Raw genomic sequence first — 27,070 nt, 5'->3', positions numbered from 1 at the left:
TCTGTCTTTCTGGCAATTCTCTAGTCCAAATTTCCACCATATATCCGGTGGCTCTCTGTGTCTACCATCTCCCTCCTCCAGTGTCTCTTCATGACCCAGTGGCTCAAGGTGGGCTGCTATAACAAATTCCACAGCCTGGGTGGTTTGAACCACAGAGGTGTAGTGGGAAGTTCTGGGTAGTGGGAAGTCTGAGATCAGGGGCCAAATGGTCAGGTTCATCTTCTTGCTGTCCTCGCATAATGTCAGGAAAGTGAGCTCTAGTCTCCCTTCTTATGAGACACTCATCCCCATCATGGGACTGCAGACAGTTGCCCTCTCATTGTGTCTTCCCAGGGCAGGGCAAGGGCAAGCTCTCCAGCATCTCTTCTTATAAGACCATCCATCCTGTCATGAGGGCTTCATCCTCATGATTTCATTTAACCCTCATTATTTTCCAAAGGTTCCATATCCTAATACCGTCTTATCGAGGATTAGGACTTTAACATATCTGGGGGAAACACAAGCATGCAATCAATGTGCAACCATCATGATCTCGGAAAAAGTACAAATTTGATCAACTCCCATCCATCCCTTTTCTTAATACCTTTCCTGTGGCCCCCGAGGCTGAGTTCTCTCTCCACTACCGTCCCATAATGCTCACCTCTTGCTAAATATAATTTAACCATACTGATCCTCTTTAGGAACTTGAATTTTCTTCTCCTATAGTCATTGGATACTGTTTTTCACTGTTATATGTCCTGTTTGACTAGTTCATTCCTAATTTTTCAAATATCAGCAAAACTTTGAATCTTTAGGAAAGTTACCTTCCAAAATAGTTTATGACTTTTGAGGTTTTATGCTTTCAAAGACATGTTTCTTTTTGATTCTTTACGCCTTTGTCACTACAAAATTAAATATATATTTATGTCTATACATGCAAATTATGTATATGAGATTATTTTGTTATTAATAATATAAGCTAGTCAGTCTATACTAGTGGCATGCAGTACAGTCTGCCAGATCATGAACTCCAAGTCTCCGTCTCACCCAGAAGAGGCTCTTGTTTATTATGTAATTGTTAAATGCACTCAGCTTTAGCTTCATCCTACACACCATACTCCTCTTCTGGTTTGTGGTTCATTCAGTCAGTTATCTGGGGGATAGTAAACTGGCAGAGCTAAAACCAACCTTCCAGGCAATGTAATCCACTCATCCCCACTTTGTATAACAGATGGGGAGATAATACTAGAGGTAAATTGACCAAGTCCATGAGTATTAGTCTGCTTTTTGCTGCTACAATAAAATACCTGATTCAGGCTACCTAGGAAGTCACAGAGAAGTTTCTATAGTTCACAGTTTTAGAGTCTGGCTGTCTAAGATAAGGCAGCCCCTTTGGTCAGGCCTCTGGTGAGGGCCTAATAGAAGGTAATCACAGTGGTGTGAGGAAGAGATCCTAGCTGGAAGCAGGAAGCCAGAGAGTGATTCAGGGGCCAGCCTCAGGATTTGTCACAATGTGCTTTGCTAAGAACTCCCTCCCTAAGGTCAGCATCCCCTCTGAGAGCACCCCGGTGGCCCACGGACATCCCATTTGGTCTCACCTCTGAGAGTCACCACACCACCCGGCTAAGAACTGAGGCTCAGTTCAGTGTCTGCAATGAACCCATTATGTGTCTGCAACCGTCTCATTGCAGATACACTACCTCCAAAGCCCAGCACCACAGATGAGTCTGCAAAATAAGAACTAAAAACCAAGCCTCTGGTTTCCCACTCTTCTGATGTTTTAAGAAATTAAATCCATTCCTTCCATTTTCCTGTCACCGTTTTTCAGATTGACTTCTTTTCTCCATTTTATAATCTACTATTTGTATAAAGCCATATTCTTATTAGGTAAAATACAGCTGTTATTAAGGCTGTCATTCAATTATATCTACCCAGGCAATGTGAATTAGAAAATTTTTACTTCAAACAATATTCATCAGAACTTTTAAATCAGCCTTTTGAAACTGTTGAACATTTTGTCCCCATGGTTTAAAACTGAAGATAAAATTTAGTTTATGTTCATTAATACAAAATCATTAATCATAATCATTATCAATATTAATGATATTCATTAAGAATTTACCCTTACAAGGATGGGAGCAGTGGCCCACGCCTATAATCCTAGCAACTCTGGAGGCCAAGGCAGGAGAATCTTGAATTCAAAGTCAGCCTCAGCAACTTAGTGAGGACCTAAGCCACTCAGCAAGACCTGTCTCTAAATAAAATATTTAAAATATATCTCTATAGTTGGGGATATGACTGAGTGGTTAAGCACCCCTGAGTTGAAGTCCTGGTACCAAAACAAAACAAGAATCTACCTTAACTCCATTAAGGTAGTTTAATCCCTTAATGTTCTAAACAGTATATATATTTTCTATTTTTAAACAAAAATTTCTTGAAATTATTAATTTGGAGTTTGGTTCTTCTCCATGTACAAGAATGATTTGATCCTCATAAATTTTCATCAACTTCATGAGATAGTTTGTCACTACAATTTTTCTGCCCAATATTTCTCCCAAGTCCCATTTTCCTGTGCTAAATTTTGTAAATCTAAGGTTTTTTTTTTTTTTTTTTTTTTTTTTTTTTTTAGCATCAATAACACAGCAATTTTTAACATGCATGGTTTTAAACTTTTCAGTGTTTATTGCTTTGCATAAGATTTCATTTCCCTAGGCTTTTGGAGTTTCAGTAACAAAGTGTTTGGGTTTTTTTGTTTGTTTGCTTTTAATTTTTTAAATTTTATTTGTTCTAATTAGTTGTACCTGACAGTAGAATGCATTTATACATTTTGATAGATCATACATAAATAGAGTGTAATTTCTCATTTTTCTGATTATACATATTGCAGGATCACATCGGTCATGCAGTCATACATGTACATGAGGTAATAATGTCTGTTTCACTCAGTTTTGTTATTTTTTTATGTTAGTTTCATGTATAATAAGTTTTACTTCCTATTTTATTCTCTCACAAGATTTATTTTCTAGTGTCTATTTCTACCAATTAAATGAAGTTTAAAATGGACAAAAATCTGCTTTTCTTCTTCTCCCTACCCGCCTCCTGCCTTAAACGCAGAGAAAATGCTGAGTAAATTCCTTCAGTATTTCCAGGATTGTTTTGATTTCACAACAGGGAGAGGAGGTGGTGAAAGATGGTTATCTGTTTAGATCCAATTGTAACCTCATCAAAGTGTAGATTTAGGGAACATAGCTCTGATACCTCAATCCTCATCTGGAGAAATCAGAAGTTAGAGTGGTCATGTGATTTGCCTAAAATCACAGAGACAGGACTAGATTTCAGGATTCTTGACGTCCAGAACACTTTGAGGGGAAAGCAGGACAGATCCACTGAATGGAGCTCAGAACTTGAGCATCCTTTCTAAAGAGAAGTTGGCTTTCTGTTACTATGGTAACAGAGTGCATTTGAGATTTTTTGACAAGTATACCCCCTACCTGTGCTAGTAGGAAAAAGAGCCATTGAGCTGATCCTTATGGTGATTCAAAACACTTTAGATAGATCCTGTCTCATGCTTTATAAGTTCCTGATTGATTGTGTGGAATTAAGTTATTGGGCAGAGAACCAGCTAATGGAAACACATTGATGAAATCATTTTTGAGGGACATTAAATGGAACTTAAAATAAAGCTGAAATGGCTTTATGGATTTTTCAGTCAAACTGTTTATGAACATTTATTGCCAGTAAATTATATTGTGTCAAAAGAGGGAATCAGTAGGTACGGCTTTAATAGAAACCTTTTTGAAATAATAAAACTGAGAATAATGTATTATCCAGGAATGAATAGAGGATGGAATGGGAAATTTGTCCTGATGGATGGTTGTCCACGTGCCACTTCTGGGAAGGAGAAAAATGGTCTGAAAATCAGACACCCGAGGACTTGGAAAGAAACGCTCTCTTGGAAAAGTAGTAATATCTTATCATTGTACATGTGAATTGTTTTGAGAAGAAGGTGACTGGGGGTTTAGCAAGGTTGTTTGAGGGCAGAAGCACTGGCATTTGCTCAGGTCCCACAAGAAGATGAGTAGGTAGACAGCAACTTACTTAGAAAGACAGAGAAGGAGATAGTATAGGGCCTCTGGTTGAAAGCTGAAGACTGGAGTTCAAATCCCAGCCTTTGATGACAGGAAAATGTCTTCACTTCCCTGAGTCTCAGATGCCACATCCATAGTGACAGGTACTAATAGTCCCTTTCAGAGAGGGTGGTTATGGCTGATCAAATGGAAACCTGGAGTAGTCAAAATAGTTTCAAGTTCAGAGTGATTTAAAAATATCGTTTTTGAGATCATTGTAAACATTGGGATAAGAAGAGGAAAGACTAAGGTTCATAAAACTTTATTCCTAGTAGTAGTTTTTATTGAGTATCATTTACTGATTGTACCAGAAATCTCAATCTCCCAGGATCTCTATCTAGGAGAGGAAGGTACTGTCAATATACCTTCTTTTCAGAGAAGAAAACTCAGCATCAGAGGTCGAGTGTCATGTCTAAAGTCACAGAGCAAATGAGAGACTTTGATATCTTTCCCTAAAAAGTTATGTCAATAAGTACGTCTTCTGGTAGGTGAAACATATGGGCCTCCTTGGCCAATCCAGCAAACCAAAACCAAAAGGTCTCTGAGTGGACATTGGGAGCTGAGGAAGTATCTTGCCCTTCACTTCCACCCCACAGGCAGAGCCTGTCAATCATCCACACTTCTCCCTGTCAGCCCACACTCAGGGGCTTGCTGGCTTGACTTTCAGCAGGTACCACGTGGCCCTGGCATTGAGGAGACAAAGCACCGGGGAACTGTGGATAAGGGTGGGCTCTCCAGTCTGTTGGCTCTATGTGAATCTCTGCACTAGACCTCACTGCATGTGTGACTGTGAGATCCACATGCTTGTTATGTTTTTCTTTCCACATTTTTATTAGTGCATTATAGTTGTACATAATGAGTTGTTGTTACTTATTCAAACATGCACACAATATAACAATATGATTTGGCCATTTTCACTCCCTAGCATTTTCTCCCTCTCTCCTCTCTCCCACCTCCTGGTCCCTTTCCTCTACTGATCTCTCTTTGATTTTTAGGAGATCTACCTTTACCTTTCTTTTCTTTTTTCTCTCTAGCTTCCACATATACGATAAAGCATACAACCCTTGATCTTCTGAGTTTGACTTATTTCTCCTACAGAGTTGTCTCGAGTTCCATCTATTTTCCTGCAAATGTCATCATTTGATTTTTCTATATGGCTGTATAAAATCCCATTGTGTGTATATATCACATTTTCTTTATCCATTCATCTATTGATGGACACTAGGCTGGTTTCACAGTTTGGCTGTTGTGAATTGTGCTGCTGTAAACATGGGTATGCATGTATCACTGTAGTAAGATGACTAATTCTTCAGGATAAATACAGAGGAGTGGTATAGCTGGATCATATGGTCATTCCATGCCTAGTTGGTTGAGTAACTCCATACTCATTTCCATAGTGGCTGTTCTAATTTATAATCCCACCAGCAATGCAAAAGTAATCCTTTTTCTCTACATTCTCTCCAGCATGTATTATTGTTTGTATTCTTGATGACTGTCATTCTAATGGGTGTAAGATCGTTTTGATTTGCATTTCCCTACTTGCTAATGACATTGAACATTTTTTTTCATATTTTTTTTTAGCCAGAAGTGTCTGTTTAATTTATTTTCCCATTTATTAATTGGGTTTATTTGGTTTTGATATTAAGTTTTTGAATTCTCCATGTCATTAATGCTCTGTTAGAAAAGTAGCTAGCAAAGAATTTCTCTCATTCTGTAGGGTCTGTCTTCATATTCCTAATTGTTTCCTTTACTATGAAGATATTATCCCATTTGTTAACTCTTGGCAATACTTCCTGAGCTTTGAGGTTCCTATTGAGAAAGTTATTGCCTGTGCCTACATGCTGGAGTGTTGACCCTATGTTTTCTTCTAGGAGTTTTATAGTTTCTGGTCTAATTCCAAGGGTCTTTGATACATTTCGAGTTAACTTTGATGCAGGATGAGTGGGCTTGTCTCTGTGTCTTCTATTCTGTACCATTAGTCTATGTATCTGTTTTTCTGCCAGTACCATTCAGCTTTTGTTAGTATAGTTTTGTAATATAATTTGAAGTCAGGTATTTTGATGCCTCCAGCATTGCTTTTTCTGGCTTAGAATTGCTTCTACTATTATTTATTCTTCCAAATTAATTTTAAGACTAATCTTTCTAGTTCTGTGAAGAACGTCATTGATATTTTGATGGGTGTTGCATGGAATCTGCATATTGCTTTTGATAGAATGGCCATTTAAAAAATATTAATTCTTCCTATCCATGAACATGGCAGGTCTTTCCATATTCTTGTGTCTTTCTTTCTTCATTGTTCTATAGTTTTCTTTGTAGAGGTCTGTCATCTCCTTATGCCTAGGTGATTCCTCCCTTCCTTTCTTTCTCAGCAAATTAATTGTGGGTATAAAGAAAAACTATTGATTTTTGTATGTTTTTGTAGGCTGCTACTTTGTCAAATATGTTTATTACATCCAGCAGTCTTTACTTGTAGTTTTTTTTTTTTTGTTTGTTTTAATCTTCTAAGTATAGGATCATATCATCTACAAATAGTGATAATTCAACTTCTTCCTCTCCTATTTTTAGCTCTTTTATTTCCTTCCTTTGCCTAATTGTTCTGGCTAGAATTTCTAGCACTATATTAAATATGAATGCTGAGTGGACATCCTTGTCTTATTCTACATTTTAAAGAAAATGCTTTCAGTTTTCCCCCATGTACTATGAGGTTGACTTTGAGTTTTACATGTATAACTTTTATGAAGTTGAGGTGGTTCTTTCTATCTCTAGATTCTTCAGTGTTTTTGTCATGAATGGGTGCTAAATTTGGTAAAAGGCCTTCTCTACATCTATTGAGACAATGAAGTCTTTTTTTCCTTAATTTTATTTATGTGATGAACTACATTTATTGATTTGCATGTTAAACCATCCTTTCATCTATGGGATAAAACCAACTTGGTCAGGATGTACAATATTCTTAATATATTATTGAACATGATCTTATAACATTTTATTAAGGATATTTGCTTCTGAGTCCATCAAGGATATTGGTCTATAGTTTTCTTCCCTTAATGTGTCCCTGGTTTTGAGACCTACGTGATTTTAGCCCCAGTCTGTACCTACAGAATAAGAGAGTCCCTCAATCTGAGGAGGAGACTATAGGCATCTTATCTCAGTTCATTTAAAAGAATTGTGCTTTTGTTTGGCTCAAATAGTCTTCCTTAATTAGCACAATTTTTCATTTTAGAGGTGGAATTCAAGTATTATTTTGGATTATAATTTTGGACTCTCATTCAAATTTGATTACATTGTGGAATGAGTCTCATACCAATAAATAAGTACTCCCATACAAGTTAAGGTACTGATTAGAAATTGAACAGGCATGGTGACGGTGAAACCTTAGTCTCCACAGTGTACAGTAGCAGTTCAGATAATGAAGGTGATCCATGGCCAGTACTGTCACGTGTATGAATCAGGTGATTAAGGCTGAAGTGATGTAATCGTTTCCAAGGAATTCTGGATAGAATTCAGGGAGAATTTTAGCTGCAAGTTAAAGAAGGAAGACAATGTAAACAAAAACTATCCTTACTTTATTGACATATGTAATCATTCTTTTAATTATAGCTTTAAAGCTAGAGAACAAATGGCCAAGGACTAAGGATCTCTGAGTTTCAAGGAAGTTCCTGCTCAATGTGGCAGTGACAGAGTGACAGATGGGAGTTGCTTCTGGACGGATTGGAGATGATGCTGTAAGGAGTTGAAGGCATGCTCTTGGGTTTTAGACAGCCTGTGGCCACATTCCTAAGTGTCACTCATTATTCTGTGACTTCTAGGGTGGGTTTGACCTAGGGAGCCTCCACAGTACCTCTGGTGTATGCATTCCTCAAAGTATCAAAAAAATGTTGGAAATAGATGGAATGTATACTCTGCAAAACTAAATTAATACATGTTTAGCAAAAACTACAAAGCTACATTATAGTCTACAATCCAGTTCATTCTTATTCAGATATGTAAAATATAATAAAATCATAATGGCAAATTAATTTATGTATAAGAAAATTATGACATTCTTAAATTTCTATCAAAAAAAGTTATGAGTTTTTTAATATTTATATTTTGATGTATTTGAAATGATATGGTTTGGAGTCTTAAAAAGGATGTCTAATAGGCTAAGAAAGGTCTTCAGTAGCCCTACACTAAATGTCTCTCTGCCCAATGCAATTGATTGTTAATTTTAATGGTTTGTTTATAGGAAATAAATAAACTAGTGCATATGAATATAAATGATGGCCTCTACAGCAGCCACTTAAGATGTTAGCTTAGAAACAGTTATTGTTTTTCTTCAAGCTATTCCTTTAAGGACCATATGTAGCATTAAGTAGATGTATTATTTTCCAATTGTACTTACAGTAGTCTGTTACTCTTATCAAAAATACTGGGTATTTCTATAGTTGCTACAAAAGTAAACAATTCATTTTCCTGGACTAATCATTGTACCAGGATAAATCTAGACTTGGAATAACAGTGGTGAATGGAGGATTTTTGGACATTTTAACAAGACAAGAGGAGTTTAAAAATTTACACACGAATACAAAATAGTTAATCTGTCCTAATAGCATCAAAGGAATACACCAAACACATAAAACAAATTTCTCTACTTCTAAGTACAAGATAGGACCTTTGCTCTATTTGGTTTGTTTTTTGTTTCAAGATACTCAGGATGGAACCCAGGGCCTCCTGCGTGGTACATCACCAGTCCTTTTAATTGTTTTGTTTTGTTTTGAGACAGGATCTCAGTAAAATGCCCTGGATGGCTCAAACTTACAATCCTCCTGCCTCAACTTCCCAAGTAGCTAGGATTACCATACTTGGTGGCCTCAGCTAAGTTTAATTGAAAAACTAATATCCAGTGCAATTGTTTGTGATAAACCGAGGCTTAAATGATTTGAAAATACTTTGGGAGCGTACAAATCAGATAATCACAATCTTTTATGGCTGGGAGGTTCAGCCAGTGTTGATACATTGTAAAGATAAAGGCTTATAGCACAGCCGAGGTAAATGTCTAGATTGGGTTGGGATCAATGTTAATACCCAAAGTGTAAAAGCATTGAACTTCAAATGATCGGCCATGATGCTCTGTTAGCTTGTCTCTCAAAGAGAAGAGTATAGAGTTTTATTTACTAAAAAACTAGGCAAATACCGCCATCTAACCCATTGCTTAGAAGTCCTGGGTGTTATGTGATTTGTGCCCTGCATTGCCATCAGAGGTTTTCAGCTGTCGTATTTCAAATCATTTACAATTAGGTGGCTATTAATGGTTTATGAGAGTCAGACCTTACAATTTATTTCTAGGCTTGCTTGTTTATTTATTTATTTGTTTTTAATTTATTGTTTTCAAGTCGAGAGGAAATCTGCCTTGTGACCTCACTCTGATCTCAGCAAGAATACTTTCAAAAGATAGTTCTTGTTTTTTCAAAGGTTGTTTGCATGAGTTGATTCAAAGCTCTGTCATCAGGAGCCCTAAAGCCAGTACTCTTGGGTTGTATAATGGATTCACTACATTTAGCTCCAGTGTGTTGAGGGTGCCCCTAGGTGATTCCTTCAACATCTCCAATCACTGTTTTCTTTTCTCTTTTCTTTACAGGAGCTGAGGGCACAGTCTTTCCTAAATCCATAGAAACACCTAATGTCAGGGCAGACCCCTTCAAGGAACTAAGGTAAGCTTCTGACCCGGCTTTGCACTGATCAATTGCCATTACCTTCCTCTGTGCAACAGGCCCATGATTCATTTTGAATACTAATGACAGTGTCACAATATGAATATATAAACCAGGAGAGGTGGGTGACTACTGAAGATAAGCTGTACCCAAAAGAAAGTTTTGCTGAGTACTTAAGAATATTAAGGGCTTAGGGTGAGAGGTTGCCAGCTTTGCAATTGTGACATTTAGATTCATTGATTTGCTACTGTATTTTTTGGTGCCCAAACTGATCAGTTACAAAACTATTCAGTAATTGGTGTTGACCAACCCAAAGAAAACTGCTTTCTAAGGGAAATTAAAGTCTAAATGTGATACAGGTGTTTCTCTATTTCTTTGAGTGGAATGTGGCTAGAACTACACCTTCAGGGTGTTCCTTGCAGTGGTTGTGAATCTTGAAATAGCCACTAGTATGCTCCTGTAGCACAGGAAGACCCTGGGCGACCCAGTACTCACTAACACCAAATATGGAAATGAGAAAGAACAGCAGGCTAAGAGATTGACATAACCTGAAAACCCTTCTAGCCACCAAAGAACTAACCCCTGTCCCCCAAAGCACTTACAAACATGGTACGTTGATACGAATTTAACTGTAATGTCTAAGATATAATTATTCAGTGAATGCTGATCTTCTTCATCTTGGGTATTTCTTTTACCTGAAACCAGGAATAAGTAACCAATGACCATAAATAGCTTTGAATAACTGTTTCCTGATCGCCACCAACCACAGGCAGATGTGTCTGCACTGCACCAGTCTCACCGACTTTCAGGATGCCGTCTGCTTTGCTAAAACAGTCGCAGCCCCCAGGAGCTTATATTCCCTTAAGAGAAACACTTCTCAGTAGTGGGAAATATAACTCATTAGGAGATCCGGAGCATTGTTTCACAAAGCCTGTAAGTTTTTGCGATTATAAAGGAAGAAATTGGGCCAAAGAAGAGAATAATGGCTGGGGAATGAGTAAAGTCCCATATACACAGGTGCTGTCGTATCAAAGCTACGCGACGTTCTCTGGAGTGACTTTTTTCAGCAGAGCTTCCACATGCCAGAAATTACCTGACCCTCTGCTAGCTAGATTCTGTGTTTCACATAAGCTGGATGCCACCCAAGAAAACCTGCCTTTCAGGACTCTTGAGAGAGCTCATTCCGAGAGGGCGATGCGTCCTATCTGTGATGTCAAACTCTTTCCAGACGAGGGAGTGAATGAGGGGCAGCCTGGTTCTCTCCCTTCCCACATTCCTTAGCAGGAGCAGGTTTCTTACAGAACTAGTCAGTCATGAGTGCTGCTCAGTCCAGAGAAAAGTACTGTCAAAAGGAGCTCAACTCTAAAGGCAAGGCAGATATCACCCGCTGTGGAATAAGTTCTTCATTACATGAAAGACTTAGGAAATATAACAAGAAAGAATTTACAGTATTTGATGTTAGCAGCAAAGTAACTCTTCTGTAATCAAAAACAAATCCAATCCAGACCTCTGCCCCTGAAAAAAAAAAAAGAAAAGAAAAACAAATATAATCAGAATAAAAAATAAAATAGGCAGATGATCTTGAATAGACATCTCACAAAAGTGGCTACATAAAGGACCAACAACTATTTTTTTTAAATGTCCAGCATCACTAGTCCTCATGAAGTGGAAAATTAAACCACAATGAGAGATTGTCTTGCCACAGTTAGAATGGCTGTAATCAAAAAGAAAAAAAAAAAAAAAAATAACCAGTCTTGGCAAAGATTGGAGAATTCTCATATGCTACTAGAGAAAATGTAAATTAGTGCAATCATTATAGAAAATAATATGGAGGTTCTTCAGAAAAAAATAAAACTACCTTATGATTCAACCATCCCACTACTGGGTACATAACCATCCCCCCAAATTATATCAGTTTATCAAACACATACCTGCACTCATGATTATTGCAGCAAGGTTTATAATAGCCAAGATATAAAAACAACCAAAGTGTCCTTCTTCAATAGACAAATGTATAAAAAAAGCAAAATATATGTAATGTCAATTGTGTTAGTCAGTTTTCCATCATTATGAAAAGATGCCTGAGAAAATCAAAGCAGAAAAGATTTATTTTTGTTTCATGATTTCAAGAATTTCAGTCCAAGGTCACTTGGCTTTATTGTTTCCTGGCCCAAGGAGAGACAGAATATCAGGCCAAAGGGCATAGTTATGGAGAAAAATCGTTCATCTCATGGTAGCCAGAAAGCAAAGTATGAGAGAAGGTGGCACTGTGTACAAAAATGATACAGCCCCATCTCAGCCCCTCATGTTCCCAACACCTCTCAAGAGCCCACTAAGCTATGCTTTAAAGCCCTGGTCACCTAATAACCTTCCAAAGGCCCCACCTCTGAACACTAGCATCCAAGCCTTCACATGAGCTTGTGGAGTGATACTCCATATCTAAACCCTAACATCAACAGATTCAAAGTCAGAAACTGCAAAAGGACTTTATTTAGGGTTTTAGGAGAGACACAGGTATAGATATCTCTGAATCAGTGTTTCTAGGAAGACTGGAAAGTGTGAGTTTCTGTGGGCTCTTAAATGTTGAGGTTCAGAGACTGCTTAAACTTTAGGAGGTAAAGACATGAATATATAAACAAAGAGAAAATCCACAAAACAAGAACATCCTCTTGATATGTATCTCAAGCCTCTGGGCACAACATAACTGTTCAGTCATACCAGCTGCCTGTGGAGAAAGAGTAGATATGACCAAAATTCACATCCCAGCAGCTAGAGTCTACAGAAAGCCCTGTTTGCTGATGTTCCTCTGAGTCCATTTTGTAAAATCCTTTCAAAATTGGTTCCACTGTGATTTTCCATTTGCTTTTACACCATAATGGGATATTACTCAGCCATTTAAAAGAATGCAAACTTAGCCAGGCACTGTGGTGCAGACCTATAATCCCCAAATCTGGGGAGGCTAAGGCAGGAGGATCACAAGTTTAAGACCAACCTCAGCAACTTAGCAAGGCCCTGTCTCAAAGTAAAAAATAAAACAGCTAGGGGTTAACTTAGTGATGGTAAAGCAACTCAAAACCTCTAAGTTCAATAACAAGATGTTATGTTGAGTGTTATAAGCCAGACACAGAAAGACAATACTCCCTGTCCTTGCTCCTGTGTGGAAGCTAGAACAGATGACTTCATAGACATAGAGACTAGAATAGTGGTCGCTAGAGATTAGGAAATATGGGGGAGGGGAGATTGCAGGAGGCTGGATAACAGGAACCCACATACAATTACACAGGAGGAATACGTTCTAATGCTCTGCAGCACAGTACGGAGCATACAGTTCAAAACACTTTATTATGTATTTTGCTAAGAAGAATGTTTTCCCTGATAAGTGGATGATGATACATAATGGGGTTGGGGGGGTGAGAGAAGAATGTAGAAATTTTAGATTAAGTAGAGGGAAATGAGAGGGATGAGGGGTGGGGTATGAAAGATGGTGGAATGAGACAGACATCATGACCCTATGTACATGTATGATTACACGAATGGTGTGAATCTACATCGTGCACAACCATAGAAACGAAATGATGTGCCCCATTTGTGTGCAATGAATCAAAATGCAGTCTGTAAAAATTAAAAAAAAAAGAATGAAAAGAGAAGAATTAAAAGTTTTCCAATACAAAAAAAAAATGACACTTGAGACAGAAATTCTCATTAAACCTACTGGACTTTTATATATCATTTACCTGCATCAAATTTGCTCACTGTTCCCCTTAAACACATACAGATGAAGAGGAAAAGGCTCCCTGACTGCGTCTGCATAGAGACCTGTGTCCTGAAGAATGTAGAACAGCACTTACCCTGCAGTGCTGTAGCTGCACTGTCAGTACGTTACCTATAGGAAACCCTGGAACGTGCCTTTACAAAATCAAATCTCCAATTCCATCAATTTATCTGCCAATGTCATAATATTATTCTTCTTTATGGCTTAATAATATTTCATTGTGCATATATACCACAGTTTCTTTATCCATTCCTCTGTTGAAGGGCATCTTGGTTGGTTCCACAATCTAGCTATTGTGAAATGAGCTGCTATGAACATTGATGTGGCTGTGTTAAATGGACGGAATTGGAGAATATCATGCTAAGAGAAATAAGCCAGTCCGAAAAAAACAAAGGCCGAATATTTTCCCTGATAAGTGGATGATGATATATAATGGGGGTGGGGTGATGGGGATAAGAGAAGAAGGCGGGAACTCTAGATTACGTAGAGGCAGGAACTCTAGATTACATAGAGGGAAATGAGGGGGCAGGGTATGAAAAATGGTGGAATGAGACAGACATCATCACCCTATGTACATGTTTGATTACACAAATGGTATGAATCTACATCGAGCACAACCATAGAAATGAAATGAAGTGCACCATTTGTGTACAGTGAATCCAAATGCAGTCTGTAAAAATAAAAAAATTAAATCTCCATGATTCATGAGTGAATCTAAGCCAGTGAAACTAAAGAAGTGTAGGCTTCAGAGAATGGCTGAATTTTCATTGCATATTCTCAAGTCATAAGCATATTCCTCAGAGAGTAGAAATAATGTTTTCTTATAAGCATAAAAATATTTCCTGTTATTCTAAAACTGTTCTTCTGTTTGTCCCTTTAGCTCAAATCAAAAGAGCGTAGATTGAGGCAGGCACCTACGGTGCGAAAATTTAGCATTTTCATCCTCTGTAATTTTTTGTTTGTGTTTGTTTTTTAATGGCACTTTGCAGGAGGGTCTCTGACCAACTGAAAAGATACCCAGCTGTAGTTTACAGATTAACCACACCCATGTGTCTGTGCTTCACTTACATCATTTATTTAATGGTGCCACATTTCACTCTGCTATTGATTGCTATTGACCCTGGATACTGAGTAAATAAGTAATGAACTTGGAGACGAAGTCTCCTATTCTGACTTTAGAGTTGGATGGGTCTTTCTTCATGCTGATGTGTCTTCTAGACGCAAGAAAGCAGAGGAGTTTAAGTGAGGTCCCTGGGTTCCTACTAGGGGGTAGAGATTGGTGAGGCATTAAGGGGGAGAAGGGTTCACTCCTCAGTGGTAAGGCAGTGGAGGGGAAAGGGCATAGCACCAGGAGCCAGTCCCCACAGTGAACCTCCAGCTACCTGTGGAGCCTGTACTCCATAAAACAAGACCACTTCCAGCTCCAGACTGCTAATCCCTTTATAATCGTTCAATATTTTATTTTAAAATAATTTTAGATTCTAAGAAGAGCTGTAAAATCCCTACAGATCATTCCACATACACTTAACTCAGTTTTTCTTTTTTTTTTCACATATTAACATCTTACAGTCCTAGAACATCCTACTCTGTGTTAAGATTTGTTAAAAGAGGTGCAATCACCTGATGGTCTCATAGACTAAAACATATATAAAAGGGAGCCTAACAGAAAAGTGGTTCATTGAGATGTGAATTAACCGATCCTGAAACTCTCACTGCAGTTAAGTAGGAAACCTTTTTAGTGGGGTTTTTTATCTTTAATATTCTAGACAAAGATTTGCTTGATCTTGTTTGTTCCTGATGGTAAACAAATTGAATAAAACAAAAAAAATTTGAGAAAATTGCATCTGTCTTACCTAGCTTCCCTGGGATCACTTTCGCGTCCTCAAATCTCTTTCTAGGCTGCTGCGGTTTTTTGTTTGTTCTCTTGTTGGTTTTTGTTTGCTTGCTTTTTAATGAATACCAGGCCAGGTTTGAGGCTTCTGGCATTTCTTCCTAGAAGATCTGTTAAAAGAGAGGTAGCTTTCTGCTCGCTGGAGTTCAGTTCATTCCTTTCCGTGTTCAGAGTTGCTATAGTTCTGGTTTTGCAGTCTTTGCTTAAGATATTTGTAAATAACACACACACACACACACAGAGCGTTTGTTTCTCTCCAGACAAGTAATGAGGAGTACAAAGGTCTAAGCCAAACAGTTCTCTCCAGCAGTCTATGTTGATTTTACCCCTGCAGGGTTATTCTGAAATAATGACCTGGTGTCCTAGATTCAAGACTGTACTTAAAAATACACCAAGCATTATACCCATCCCTTGAAATAAGAAAAACTAACTTAAAATAGAAATTGGATTCTAATAAGCTCATGATCTTTAAACATGAATGTATTATGTGTTCACTCGTTCAGGTTTTTTTTTTTTTTTTTTTTCCTGGATTCTATATAAAGACAAATGGAAAAAAAAAATCACTGATCTCAGGCTCTTCATGATCTGAAGCAGGAACTAGGCCACTGGGTTTTGCATATGTGTTTTCTGTAAGAACAGAGGCTGCCCTTTGAATGCATACCTTGCTCTAAGTTTTCCTTTCAACTGTGAAGTTTCCTCGCAGGATTCTGGTCCCACAAGAACACAAAAGTAGACTCTGAAATCTTATCTCACAGACACATGCTATGGCATATGTGGAAAGAGGGAGAAGGAGATGTTGACTCCTATGCTCATGCACCCAACTCCGTTCCCCTAAAGATCCCCCAAACCCTGGAAGGAGCCACAAGAAGCCAGAAGGTCTTCATAAAAGAACCCTTCCCATCCTCCTTCAGCCACTATGCCCATGTGCTCTGACTTTACAAACAATGATAACCAGCCTGGTGGGCTGCTTATCCTCTCAGTGAAGCTCAGAGCCTGTTCACCAAGTATTTGTTGGATCCTTCTTAAGCAGTCAGGCCCTGTGCTAATTACTCTGAATGCAGAAATCAGTACTCCAGTAGTTTATAGTTAAGGCAATACGACAGAAATATAACCACCAAATACAATACCTTGTGATGTTCGATAGGACAGAGATGTAAACCAAGGCAGAGGAAATACAGAGAAGGAAGCCATCTACCTATGAGAGTTAAGTAAAGTCAGGGCTAGGTAAGGTTAAGAGATTTAGTTAAGTAAGGTTAGGAGAGTTAGAAAAAATTAGGAGAGTTAATTAGATAATTAGGAGAATTAGTTAAGGTGAGAAGAGTTAACTAAGTTTACCCACAGGAAATGACATTTTGATTGAAAGGAGAGAAAAAGGGCAAAAATCAATAAATAGGTGTTAGGATTTAAAAGAAATGGATCTCTCAGGCCATCTAGTGTAGTAGTGAACAGCCCAATTTATCTCTGTAGTTCCCTAAAACATCCCTGATCATTTATAAAAGTGGAGCTTATTATGTAATTTTCCACATTGACAGTTGTGTTCTTTAATAAATTGTGTGGAGTCGCTATCTGGAATGGTTTCAAAAGACGTCAAAGACTGTTTTAACATAAAAAACGGGTGCATCACACCATTTAGGACCAAAAGACTCATTAATCTCAAACCTATTCTGCAGTTCCGATAAATAGATATTGCTTTGTTACTGTTCATTTTCTTCATAATATCACCAGGGTTCCAGGGATAAGGTAGAAAACTTCTAATGTACGTCTATTATTCCCAGCGTGCACTTGAACAGTCTGTAGATATTTTTGTTTGTTTTTCTTCGTTTTGCTGTGGAAAGTACTAAAGCTAAACTCCTCTGGGAATGGGTAAGATTTAAAGTCTGTGTATTTCATAGGAAAACAAGGATTACACAAGGCTCCCACAAATTTTTGCTTTAACTTTACTTTTGAGTGTCTGTAGCCAACTAAATATCTACTGGCTCCCAGTGATTTATAAATTTAAGCTACTGAAACAATTTGCCAAGACCTCAGGTTCAATTAATTAGAGGCTTATACCCTGAAAAAAAAAAAGTCACAATACCAAAAACATTGTATAGTGTGAGTTTTAAAAATGTATAAATATATATATTTATTGAAAGAGAAAACACACACTCATCCAGAGAGACACACAAAGCACTGTATACTGAGCCTCTCAGCCCTTGGTAAATGATATCTGGAGCAACACCATTGAATTTCACTGAGCGTGAAGTCCTTACAATTGTTCCCATGTGAACATTTAGAGACATGTTCTCTAATTGTTTTTCATCTTCTCTTCCTGCCCATTCCCTTCATTCCCAGCATTCCATGTACTGAGGCTAAAATCTTTATCTTAGTTTAGCTTATATAGAATCCAGCATTATTTAGTCATATAACACAGATATTGAAATGATTTAAAGAAGAAATTAAAAAAAAATAGTAGCAGAGTTACTCCAGGGTTGTATGAAATCATCAAGTGTCCATATTGGTCAATAGTGTGTACTTTGAAGGTGCCCCACTAGGTTTGAACTTGGCCCCAGTGTCTAGAACATTGAAAACACTGAGTGACATAATAAGTTCAACCAATGTTAGCTTTGGGGAAGAGAGGCAAGCAGCCCTTTTTATCAGGATCAAGAATGAGATAGCAGTTCCCAGAGTTTCGAATTTCATCAGCCAGTAAAAAGTTTCCAGTTACGGCAACCGACAATTCTGTTTCCATTAAGGATAAAAACTAGAACCAAAAACAAGTCCTCACATTCATTTACATTCACTATTAACAGTGTGTACAAAAGGATATTTCCACTGACTGTCAACAGGACTTTAGAATAAAAGACGGTCCTATATGTTGTATGCACTTGGCCAGAACCTAACATCGTGTGCTATTTTCTCATTTTGCCAAAGAGGAAGTGTCTGCGACTTGGCTCTTGTCAGAGACTCCAAATGCCAGACTAGAGTCCGATGAAGTTCACAGGGTTTTAAGGTCATTGTGTTTGACATTCCCAAATTAATACATTTTGCTCTTCTCTCTAAAGAAGTTGATCTGACTCTCCATCTACCTACCTGTGTTCCTTTCCTTCCCTCCTGTGTTCCGACCATTATCATTTTCTCCTTTTTCCCTATAAACATCAGTGCTATAGTGTGAATTTATCTGCACATTTCCCTCTCCTCCTTGTCCTCCCCTCTCTCTCGGATGCCTTTCCATCATGGTTCTCCTGGGCAGAAGGAGAAACCAGTGGTGCAGAGGAAAAGCGAGCCTAGTATCTGAGCTATCTCCATCCCACCCATTGACATATTTATCAAAGACTCTTGCTTTTAAAGTGTAATGGAAACTGCCTTTAAAGGTATCAAACCTATATGTTCCATATCCATCTCCTTTGTACATTGTGATTCTGCGTTTAGCGGCCTGAGGAGAATGGATAACATCAGGGCAAATGAGACCAGCCCATAAGGAAAGTCTCATTCAGAAGGAAAGAAATGGACAGCCCATCTCTTCTCCTGGCTGGGAGCTGTGGGAAGAAGATGATACCAAATATAAGGAAAGCAGTGAAATCAAAGTCCCGGTGACTCCTCTTCTCTGAGTCATGGAGTTAAGAAAATAATCAGAATCAGCAAAACTGCTTATTGAAGAAAAGTTTAGGTTTTTGGTTGACAAAAAGGTTTCCAGACTAGGTTTGACTTAATTTTTCCTGTAATTCATAAGGATCAGAAGTTCGAGAGTAAAAATAAGTAAAAAATAAGAGATGCTATTTGCTTTGCATGGATGAAGATGTCTTGTCAATGGGCCCAACATTCACTCACCTTGCCGAGCGTTAAGGCTGTGGGTCTTCCCCTGTGTGTCTTGTAGGAACCCTGGATATGATCAAAGGGAAACCTGCCTTTAGAATCCATCTTTAGGCACTTGCTTTTAGTGGTTTTCACTTCAAGTCTTCAACCATCATTAATTAGAATGAAAGTTCACGTGTAATGCTCTAGCCTCCTCCCCAAGTAAGGTTTGTAGTTTTTCATCTTTCAGACTCAACCGGATTTTGGAGGAACCAAAGTTTTCCTCAGAATCATCACTAGATATCGTTAGACTCTCCCTGAAAATTAGAGCCATCAATGATGAACACTGAGAAACCTGGTTTTACCTGTCACGAGCAGTTCGTTTTCATGTGAATGTGAGAGGGGCAGTGAGAAAGCATCACGATCATCATCCTAGACAAGTGACTTTTACTCTGAAACTGAAACGATATCTTTCAGATTAATTTCAATAATAAGGATTAAAATATGAAAAAAATTAAATCTTTCAGATTACTTTCAATAATAAGGATTAAAATATGAAAAAAAATCACAGTGGGAGGATATAAAATTGTCCTTTTATCTCTGGCATGATATCTTAAAAGTGCAAAGTTTTCAGTCTGAGGACAAATTGGACATTCCTGAGCTACTGCCACCTTCTGCCTCAAAGCAGGATGTTCTGACTTGCCAAGGTTTTCATCTTGATTAAAATGTCAACCGCTGTCATTTATTATGTAAAGTGTGTGGAGTATATTGTTCTGTTATTCTTGAGAAACACACAATTGCTTTTGATTCCCTCTTTTTTTCCCCGGTAGGATGGCCCTGCTGGGTGTACAGACAGAAAATCTTTCTTAATTACACCCTTCATGATCCTGGCTCCAAGCCAGCCTTATTTTATTTCAGTTATAACCTTTTCAAAACAAAGAGTAATGGGGATTTAGAAGAACAAGCTGACACGAGTTTTTACCTGAAATAAGTTGAGAACCAGAAGTGAGTCAAAAACAAATCAACCAATGATAACTTTTTTTTCCCTTGATCCAGAATTCTCCATGGTGTGATAGAATGCAGTGTAATATAAAATGAGAGTAAGATGATCAGATTTCAGGGATCTCTTGATAAGCTTGCCCTCTTCCTGGCCATGGATCATATGCCATGTTGGGACAAATGTCATTCCCTTATCTTCCATCCTTCAGTGGGTCTCACTGACTTGAAGATAAAACTTCAAAACAAAAATACACATATGACCTTAACATGACCCTGGACAGACGGTCTCCTGTGACTCTTCCTCACCCTCCAACCATTTTCTTATTTTTATTTATTTCTCCTCCCACTCTCCCCCTAGTTTTCATTGCTTCCACTGAACTTTTAGTCCCTGTTTTCATATTTTAATTTTCAAAAGTTGTTTTTGTCTATGGTGATATCCTTTTGTAACATCGCAGGTTAATGGCATAGATGTTCTGTCTTTCCCTTTTGAATATATATCAACGATAGGTTTTCTCGAATTTCTTGTTTCCTCATTTTTTTTAAGCTTCACGGTCCTGGGTTTGTGATTAGGGCTTCATCCAGCATCTGGTGATTTATGCATGGCTATTCATTTTTAAGAGTGAAGTATCAAGAATCAAAGTATCCAGAATCTCTTGTCATGTTTGCTTGCATGAATAGGACTGGGTGGTGGGTGATGGGTGACTCCAGATGTCAAAATGTATAGGTCTTTTATCTTGGGCGGGTCAGTTTCCCCAATAGAAGTCTGAATCTTGTGCTCGGCATAAATCTTGCTGTCAGTATGTGGGAGGAAGCTGGGAAGCCTCACTCTCCGATATGGAGGTTTTCACTTAATTCCCTGTTTTCCACACCAGTGAAGAAACAGTCCGTAGGGGATGCCCATTTCCCACAGCGCCTCCCACAAGTCTTCCCAATTGTAACCCAGTTCCAACCACAGAGCTGCCTGGCCACTCTGATTTCTGGGCCTGGCCACAGTTTTCAAGCTGGTAACTTGATACTCATCAAACCTATAAGCACTTAGCTTTGAGTTTCTTGTCACATGCTAATGAAGTTACTATTTTTGATTTGATTTCCAACTTCCAGAGCATGGTCGCCATCTGTCTTGTGCCCTGATCTCTTCTCTTTTGCTTTGTCCTTGAGGATTAGGGCCTTATTGAAGTCTATTCAGAGTCACTGAAGTAGCATTTCCAGAACGGGAAAAGGTAGGGAGGTGTGTTTGATACACCATTCAATCAGAAATCTGTCTGCAGGCTTTGGCCACATTGCGATACCCTGCTTCCTCTAGAGTGTGTGTGGTTCTTCATGTCACCTTTCCCTTTTCTTGAAATCTTTCCTCTGCTCTGGATGGTTCTCTTCCTTCTTCAACTCTCAGCTGCACGTCTTTCCCTGACCTCAGGACACATTTCTTGGCACACTGCCAGGCTCAGGATGTTCTCCCCACTATAGGCACAGCACCCACCCCTCCTCCATTTGTGGTTGAACTGACTGAGAGAATCCCCACTCTTGCCGATCTCCACAGGGGGACCATGTTAGATGAATCATGATAAATCCAATCCCCCGGGATTTATTTTATTTTTATTTTTATTTCTTTTACAAATATAGCCTAACTCATTAATGATACTTGTCCTTGCCTGGCATCTGAGCTCAGACACAGTCACTCCACAATAACAAAGCACAGAGGAATTTGAATCTTTTGACAATCCAAGCACCATACCCCTAACCTTGAATAGGAAATAGATGCTAATAAATTCAGGGTCTTAAAAATGTGAATTATAGTCATTTCACACTTCGTGGCAACTTCATGCTGAAGTAATAGCTTAAAGCTTAATTATGATGCTTGTCCCTTCCTTAAGTGCAGATGACATTCCTCAGATAGATTTTTGCAATGACATTTGAGGAACGGAGTTGAGACACTAATTAGTTATTCATGATGGAGAATATTGACTGCGTGCTGATTAAAGGAAAGCGTTGATACCCTTCCTGACATGATGCATCTGTCTATTCATTTATGGTTCTCCCTCTGCCCCTCAGGGAATGCTCTTGGGAAATGATGGAAATGCCCTTCAGCCTTCACATGCAGAAATGCATGATGAGTGGGATTAATTGGAGAGCAGGAGGCATTAGGCATCCTCTGATTATGTGACTCTGCAGGTGCCTGGGCTTCACTTTGAGGACCATTTGTGAGACACACCATACTGGATTGGACATGGCCCGTTCTTGGTGCCAGAGAAGCTATTTCACAGTATGTTCAGCACCTCAGCTCTCTTTCTGCAGCTAAAAGTTAGGAGAGGATGATGCATGGAGGGTTCTGTCCTCTGCCATGGCATGATCCAGGAGCCACTAAGTCACGTGATCAGGAAAGGAAAGTGCAACCTCCTCTCTTTGTGCAAGATGTGATAGTCTCACAAAAAGAGCATTTTGTACTTTATTCTAATGGCCTGGAGTGGCTCAGGAGTGAGGGGGCAGAACTCCGGTGAGACAGCTTAATAGAAGGAAGTAACTTCTAATAGTCTGAAGAGGTCTATTATCCCATCACTCAAAGCAAGGAAGAACTCTCCTACCAGGACTGCCGCAGAGCTGGGTCAAGCCTCAGAGGGAGGGAGGAGTTTTAAATGACCTTTCAGGTCTGCTCTAATAGGCAGATTCTTAAAACCCAGGGCTGCAAGCGGTGCTCACAAATACAGCTTTACCAGGAGCCTCTCATTAAGTTCCTTGAAGAGCTCTCTTCATTGAGTGGTTCAAGAACAAAATCTGTGATCAGCATTGATCCCTTATTATTCCTTATACTGCGAGTGTTTGGGGAACAATTTATTCTTCTAGTGATTTGTAAATTTTGAAGAATTTTCACAAATACTCCCTTAAACATTTCCTAAAGCCAGTGCAGTGGTACACTCCTATCATCCCAGTGATTTGGGAGTCTGAGGTAGGAGGATCACAAGTTCGAGGCTAGCCAGGGCAACTTGGCAAGATCCTGTCTCAAAATAAAAAAGGGCTAGGGATGTAGCTCAGTGGTAGAGCACCCCTGGGTTCAAACAAAACAAAATAACTTCCTAAAGCTGAATATGAGGCATTTGATTTAATTCCCATTGCACAGAGGAAGAAATGGGCTAATATGAAATACCTCTTGTTTGACATTAAGGAAAAGGTCATCCTTTCTCAGAATTCTGTGATTTTCCTTTTTTGTTTTTATTTTTCGCAGTGCTGGGGATGGAACTCAGGGCCTCACACAAGCTAGGCATGAGCCCCACCCCCACCCCTGCTCCTCCATACCAAGGTGCCACTTGTGGCAACAAGTAGTGAAGATGAAGAGCAGAGCTCTGGATCAAACAGCTGGACACCCGGTCCTGGGTTTTCCACCCACTAAGACATGACTCCAACCAAGTCTGAAAAAACCTCTTTGAGTCTCACTTCCCTCATTTGTGAAAAAGGGGTAAGAATAAGAACAACCGCAGACAGACTGTGAGAACTAAACAGCCCACCGTATATGACCTAGAACTCATATACGTTTCAGGGGCTTTGTTGTTGCAGCAACAGAAGCTAACTCATGCTTGTGAATGGCAAGGACTCTTATATACCAGCAAATTGGAAAGGTTCCTGCTTTCAATACCTGGTAGGTAGCAGTCAGCAACAGGTTAATGACCTGTTTGGTATAAGACTAGATAATCAAGACAAGTGTGAGATGATTGATTTGCCAGATTGGTCCCCAAATTAACAAGTGAGCTTTACCCCTGCTTTCAATATTTTTTCATAGGAAAGATATTTCCTGTCTATAGGAAAGCAGGAGAGTCAATTCTTTTTCTTAGGAGAGGCAAACTGAGCAACTTAAGCACTCCAAAGACAAGATGAAGTGCGAAGCATTCCGATTATGAATGAAAAGGTTCATTTTATCAGCACTTCTGCTGCAAAGAGCTTTTGAACTTCCTCTGAATTTAATTGCATCAGGGTAAAGTATCCTTAGGGGCGGCAACATTGTTTAGAAATAGAAAAGAATAGCATTTAAGTACCAACATGCTTTAAAAATCTTCTCACTCTATAATGACCAAAATACCCACCTTCCTAACTCCTTCACCCATGTGTAGGAGGGAGATGGGAGTTTAAGTCCAACTCCCTGGAGAACCAGACCAAGTAGAAAATCTCAGAAATGAGAGGCCTTGTATGGGTACATTATATGCCTGTTGCTGACTGCTGCCAGGAATCAATAGCTCTTTCCTAACCATAGCAGGAAAATGAAATTACACATTAAACTCTAATGAGATTTATTTTTAATTTTTCATGTTGAATATTTTGTATCATCCTAGAGATTGCTCATTTACATTTACATACATTCATAAAGCTTTTGCTCCTCCATTAAATACTGCCCTTATGAGTTACATTGTTTTCTTCCACTGAAGGCCATAATGGGTACCTATTTTTTTTGCACAGTTTGGATGGATTTTTATCTCATAACCATAGGAGGCTGCCACTGAACTTTTGTTTTTTGTCTACAATCTGTTTCTGAGCTAGAATAACCTATAAGTTGTAGAAGCCCCTGTTGTTCTGCCAGGAAAGGTGATTCTCCTTGTTAATAACAGGTGGTTAGACAACCCTAGGATTGCTAAAAGCAAATCCTGGTAGGAGTTTTTAAAGGGTTGGTTGGTATCACTTGAAGAGACGATGCTAGTGAGATCTACTGGCACGTAGCACACAGTCAGTGTGCTGGTTCCATGGATTCTCTGGAGTGGCACTTGCAATAGGGTGGAGGGATCTCAGGCTGGGATCCTGTGACAAGCTAAGCAATGCTGGTCTTTCATTTTCTGACACACACAGGTCTTACCTGAAAAGTTCGCTAAATCAGGGGACACAGCCTGTGAAGGAAGACAAGAGGAAATGACCTCAGGGTACCATTCCAAAAGGTGAAGGCATCTGAAGGCTCTGAGATGACATTCACTGGCAGAATCTATACCTTTCACCCAAATAGGGTTGTGCTGGGCCTGCCAGGCTACCCATGTTAATACCAAGTGAAAATATTCTGCCCACAGATACTTCATCTGCTAGTGTCTGGCACACTATGCAAGTGTCTGGCATATGCTCTGGGAACACACTGATTAACAGGACAGGCCTGGCCCTTGCTGCTGCGGGCTCTGTGTTCCAGTAGGGGAGGCCTCGAATATCAGGCAGAGTGATCAGCCTTTATGAACACATTAGCACCAGTCTAAGCCCTTTAGGCATCTTTTGTCATTTAACCTTCACGTCAGAAGTACCTCCTCTGGAAGAAGTTGCTACAGTCACCCCTGTTTCATAGATGAGGAGTCAGAGGCTCAAAGAGGTTCAGAGACCCGCTCCAGGATGTTGACAAAGTTAGGGAGAAAACACCTCATTTGCCTGATTATAGCCTGTTCTAACTGCTAAATGATACTGCATACGAAAGGGATCTTGCTCTCACAGTACAGAAGAGATCTCAGTACCATATTGTATTTCTTATGCCTTCTATTACCTTTACCTAGAGAGGCTTTCAGACTTTCCAATTAAGAAAAGTACCTCGAAAACAGTAAGAAAAGCCTGGAGTGAAGCTTTCTGCTCATTGCCTCCCTGATATTCTGCCGTAAAAGTCTGTTACTGAGAACACACCCACACCATGGGAAAAAATGTGTGAAAACACAGATGAAGAGAATTGCCTGAACTTTGGGCTTTGTCTCAGAGTGGGCACAGTCTGGAGCTACCTCTCAGGTGGGAAGCCAGCATCACCCTGGCCTTGGACATCATTTGATCATTCATTTGCTCATGTGATTATTGTCCATCTCCCACCTGGGATTCTCAACCCTCCTGTTACAAGGGAGCCCCCAGAGGAATTTAAAGATAATCCTGATTCCTCGTGCTCATCCCAGAATAATGAAATCAGAATGGTCGGGGTATGAGCTAGACGTTTGTGTTGCATAGAACTCGCCTGTTGGTTCCATGGTGTAGCCAAGGTCAGGAACCAGGTTCCAATGGACAGATGCTATGTCCCATGGCCTCACCCCATAGGCACCGCAGAGTGAGCTGAGAAACAGTGCTAGTGTGTTAGTGGATGTTCAGTAAAGGCTTGTCGAGTACATGATGGTTGGAGAGATGGAAGGATGGACAGGTGGGTGAGTAAGAAGGTGATCCTTATACCAGTTACTGCATTTGAGTTCATGGAGTAGCTATTATGAGATCACTGTTTACAGTTAACCTTATAATTGTTTAGATTCTATATACTACTGTACCAAAAAAAAAAAAAAGGGTGGGGGAGAAATTGGAGGCTGTGATAAGTTTATGAAAAAGTAAAGAGCAAACTGCTGGGTGCTCACATCATCTAGAAGTGTAATTCTCTTTGCCTCCTTAATATGCATTAATCTCCAATCTTGGCACAGTTCCATCTTGACAGTGCAGGCAGCCATTACATCAAAGGTAATGGTTCATTATTATTTCTTCAGTGAGTCATGTTTGTCTGAAGGAAGCAAAGATAACAAAGAGGAAATTGTAGTTTGTGTGCAGTGATATAATTGCTTGTAAACCGAGCACCAAATGCACAGTGAGCGTGAGCAATTGAGAGTTCTTCTCTGTGCACTGGATGCAAAGAGAGCAGAGTGAGTAGTTTGAGTCCTGTGCACACTTTAACCAAAGCATCTTCCATACCTGAGGTTCCACCGTTCCCTTGTTGCGGCGTCGATTTCACCTGTGGATATGTCTATGGGGTGCCAGTGCCACCTTGGGCACGTCAATGACTGCTCTACTTCCGGCTCAGGTAACGTTCAGGCTGTGACTGTGAGAGGAGCCCAGGACCCGCGGAGTGGGCAGCTCTGCCTGGGCCTCTGCC

General features: G+C 39.3%; 1 protein-coding gene across 5 annotated transcripts in view; it reads left to right on the top strand.

Moving 5' to 3' along the window:
• SGCD (sarcoglycan delta) overlaps window positions 1-27,070 on the top strand; it is a 629,843-nt gene that overhangs the window by 518,280 nt on the left and 84,493 nt on the right. For all 5 annotated transcript variants that reach the window (XM_079144990.1, XM_079144988.1, XM_079144989.1 and 2 more), the window contains exon 6: window positions 9,727-9,799. In XM_079144990.1, coding sequence (XP_079001116.1) covers window positions 9,727-9,799 — 73 coding nt within the window. The remainder of the gene's footprint in view (window positions 1-9,726; window positions 9,800-27,070) is intronic.

This window comes from Sciurus vulgaris (genome assembly GCF_902686455.1).
Source record: "Sciurus vulgaris genome assembly, chromosome: 6".
In the NCBI taxonomy this organism is placed as follows: domain Eukaryota; kingdom Metazoa; phylum Chordata; class Mammalia; order Rodentia; family Sciuridae; genus Sciurus; species Sciurus vulgaris.
This window is presented reverse-complemented; position numbering and strand designations above follow the sequence as displayed.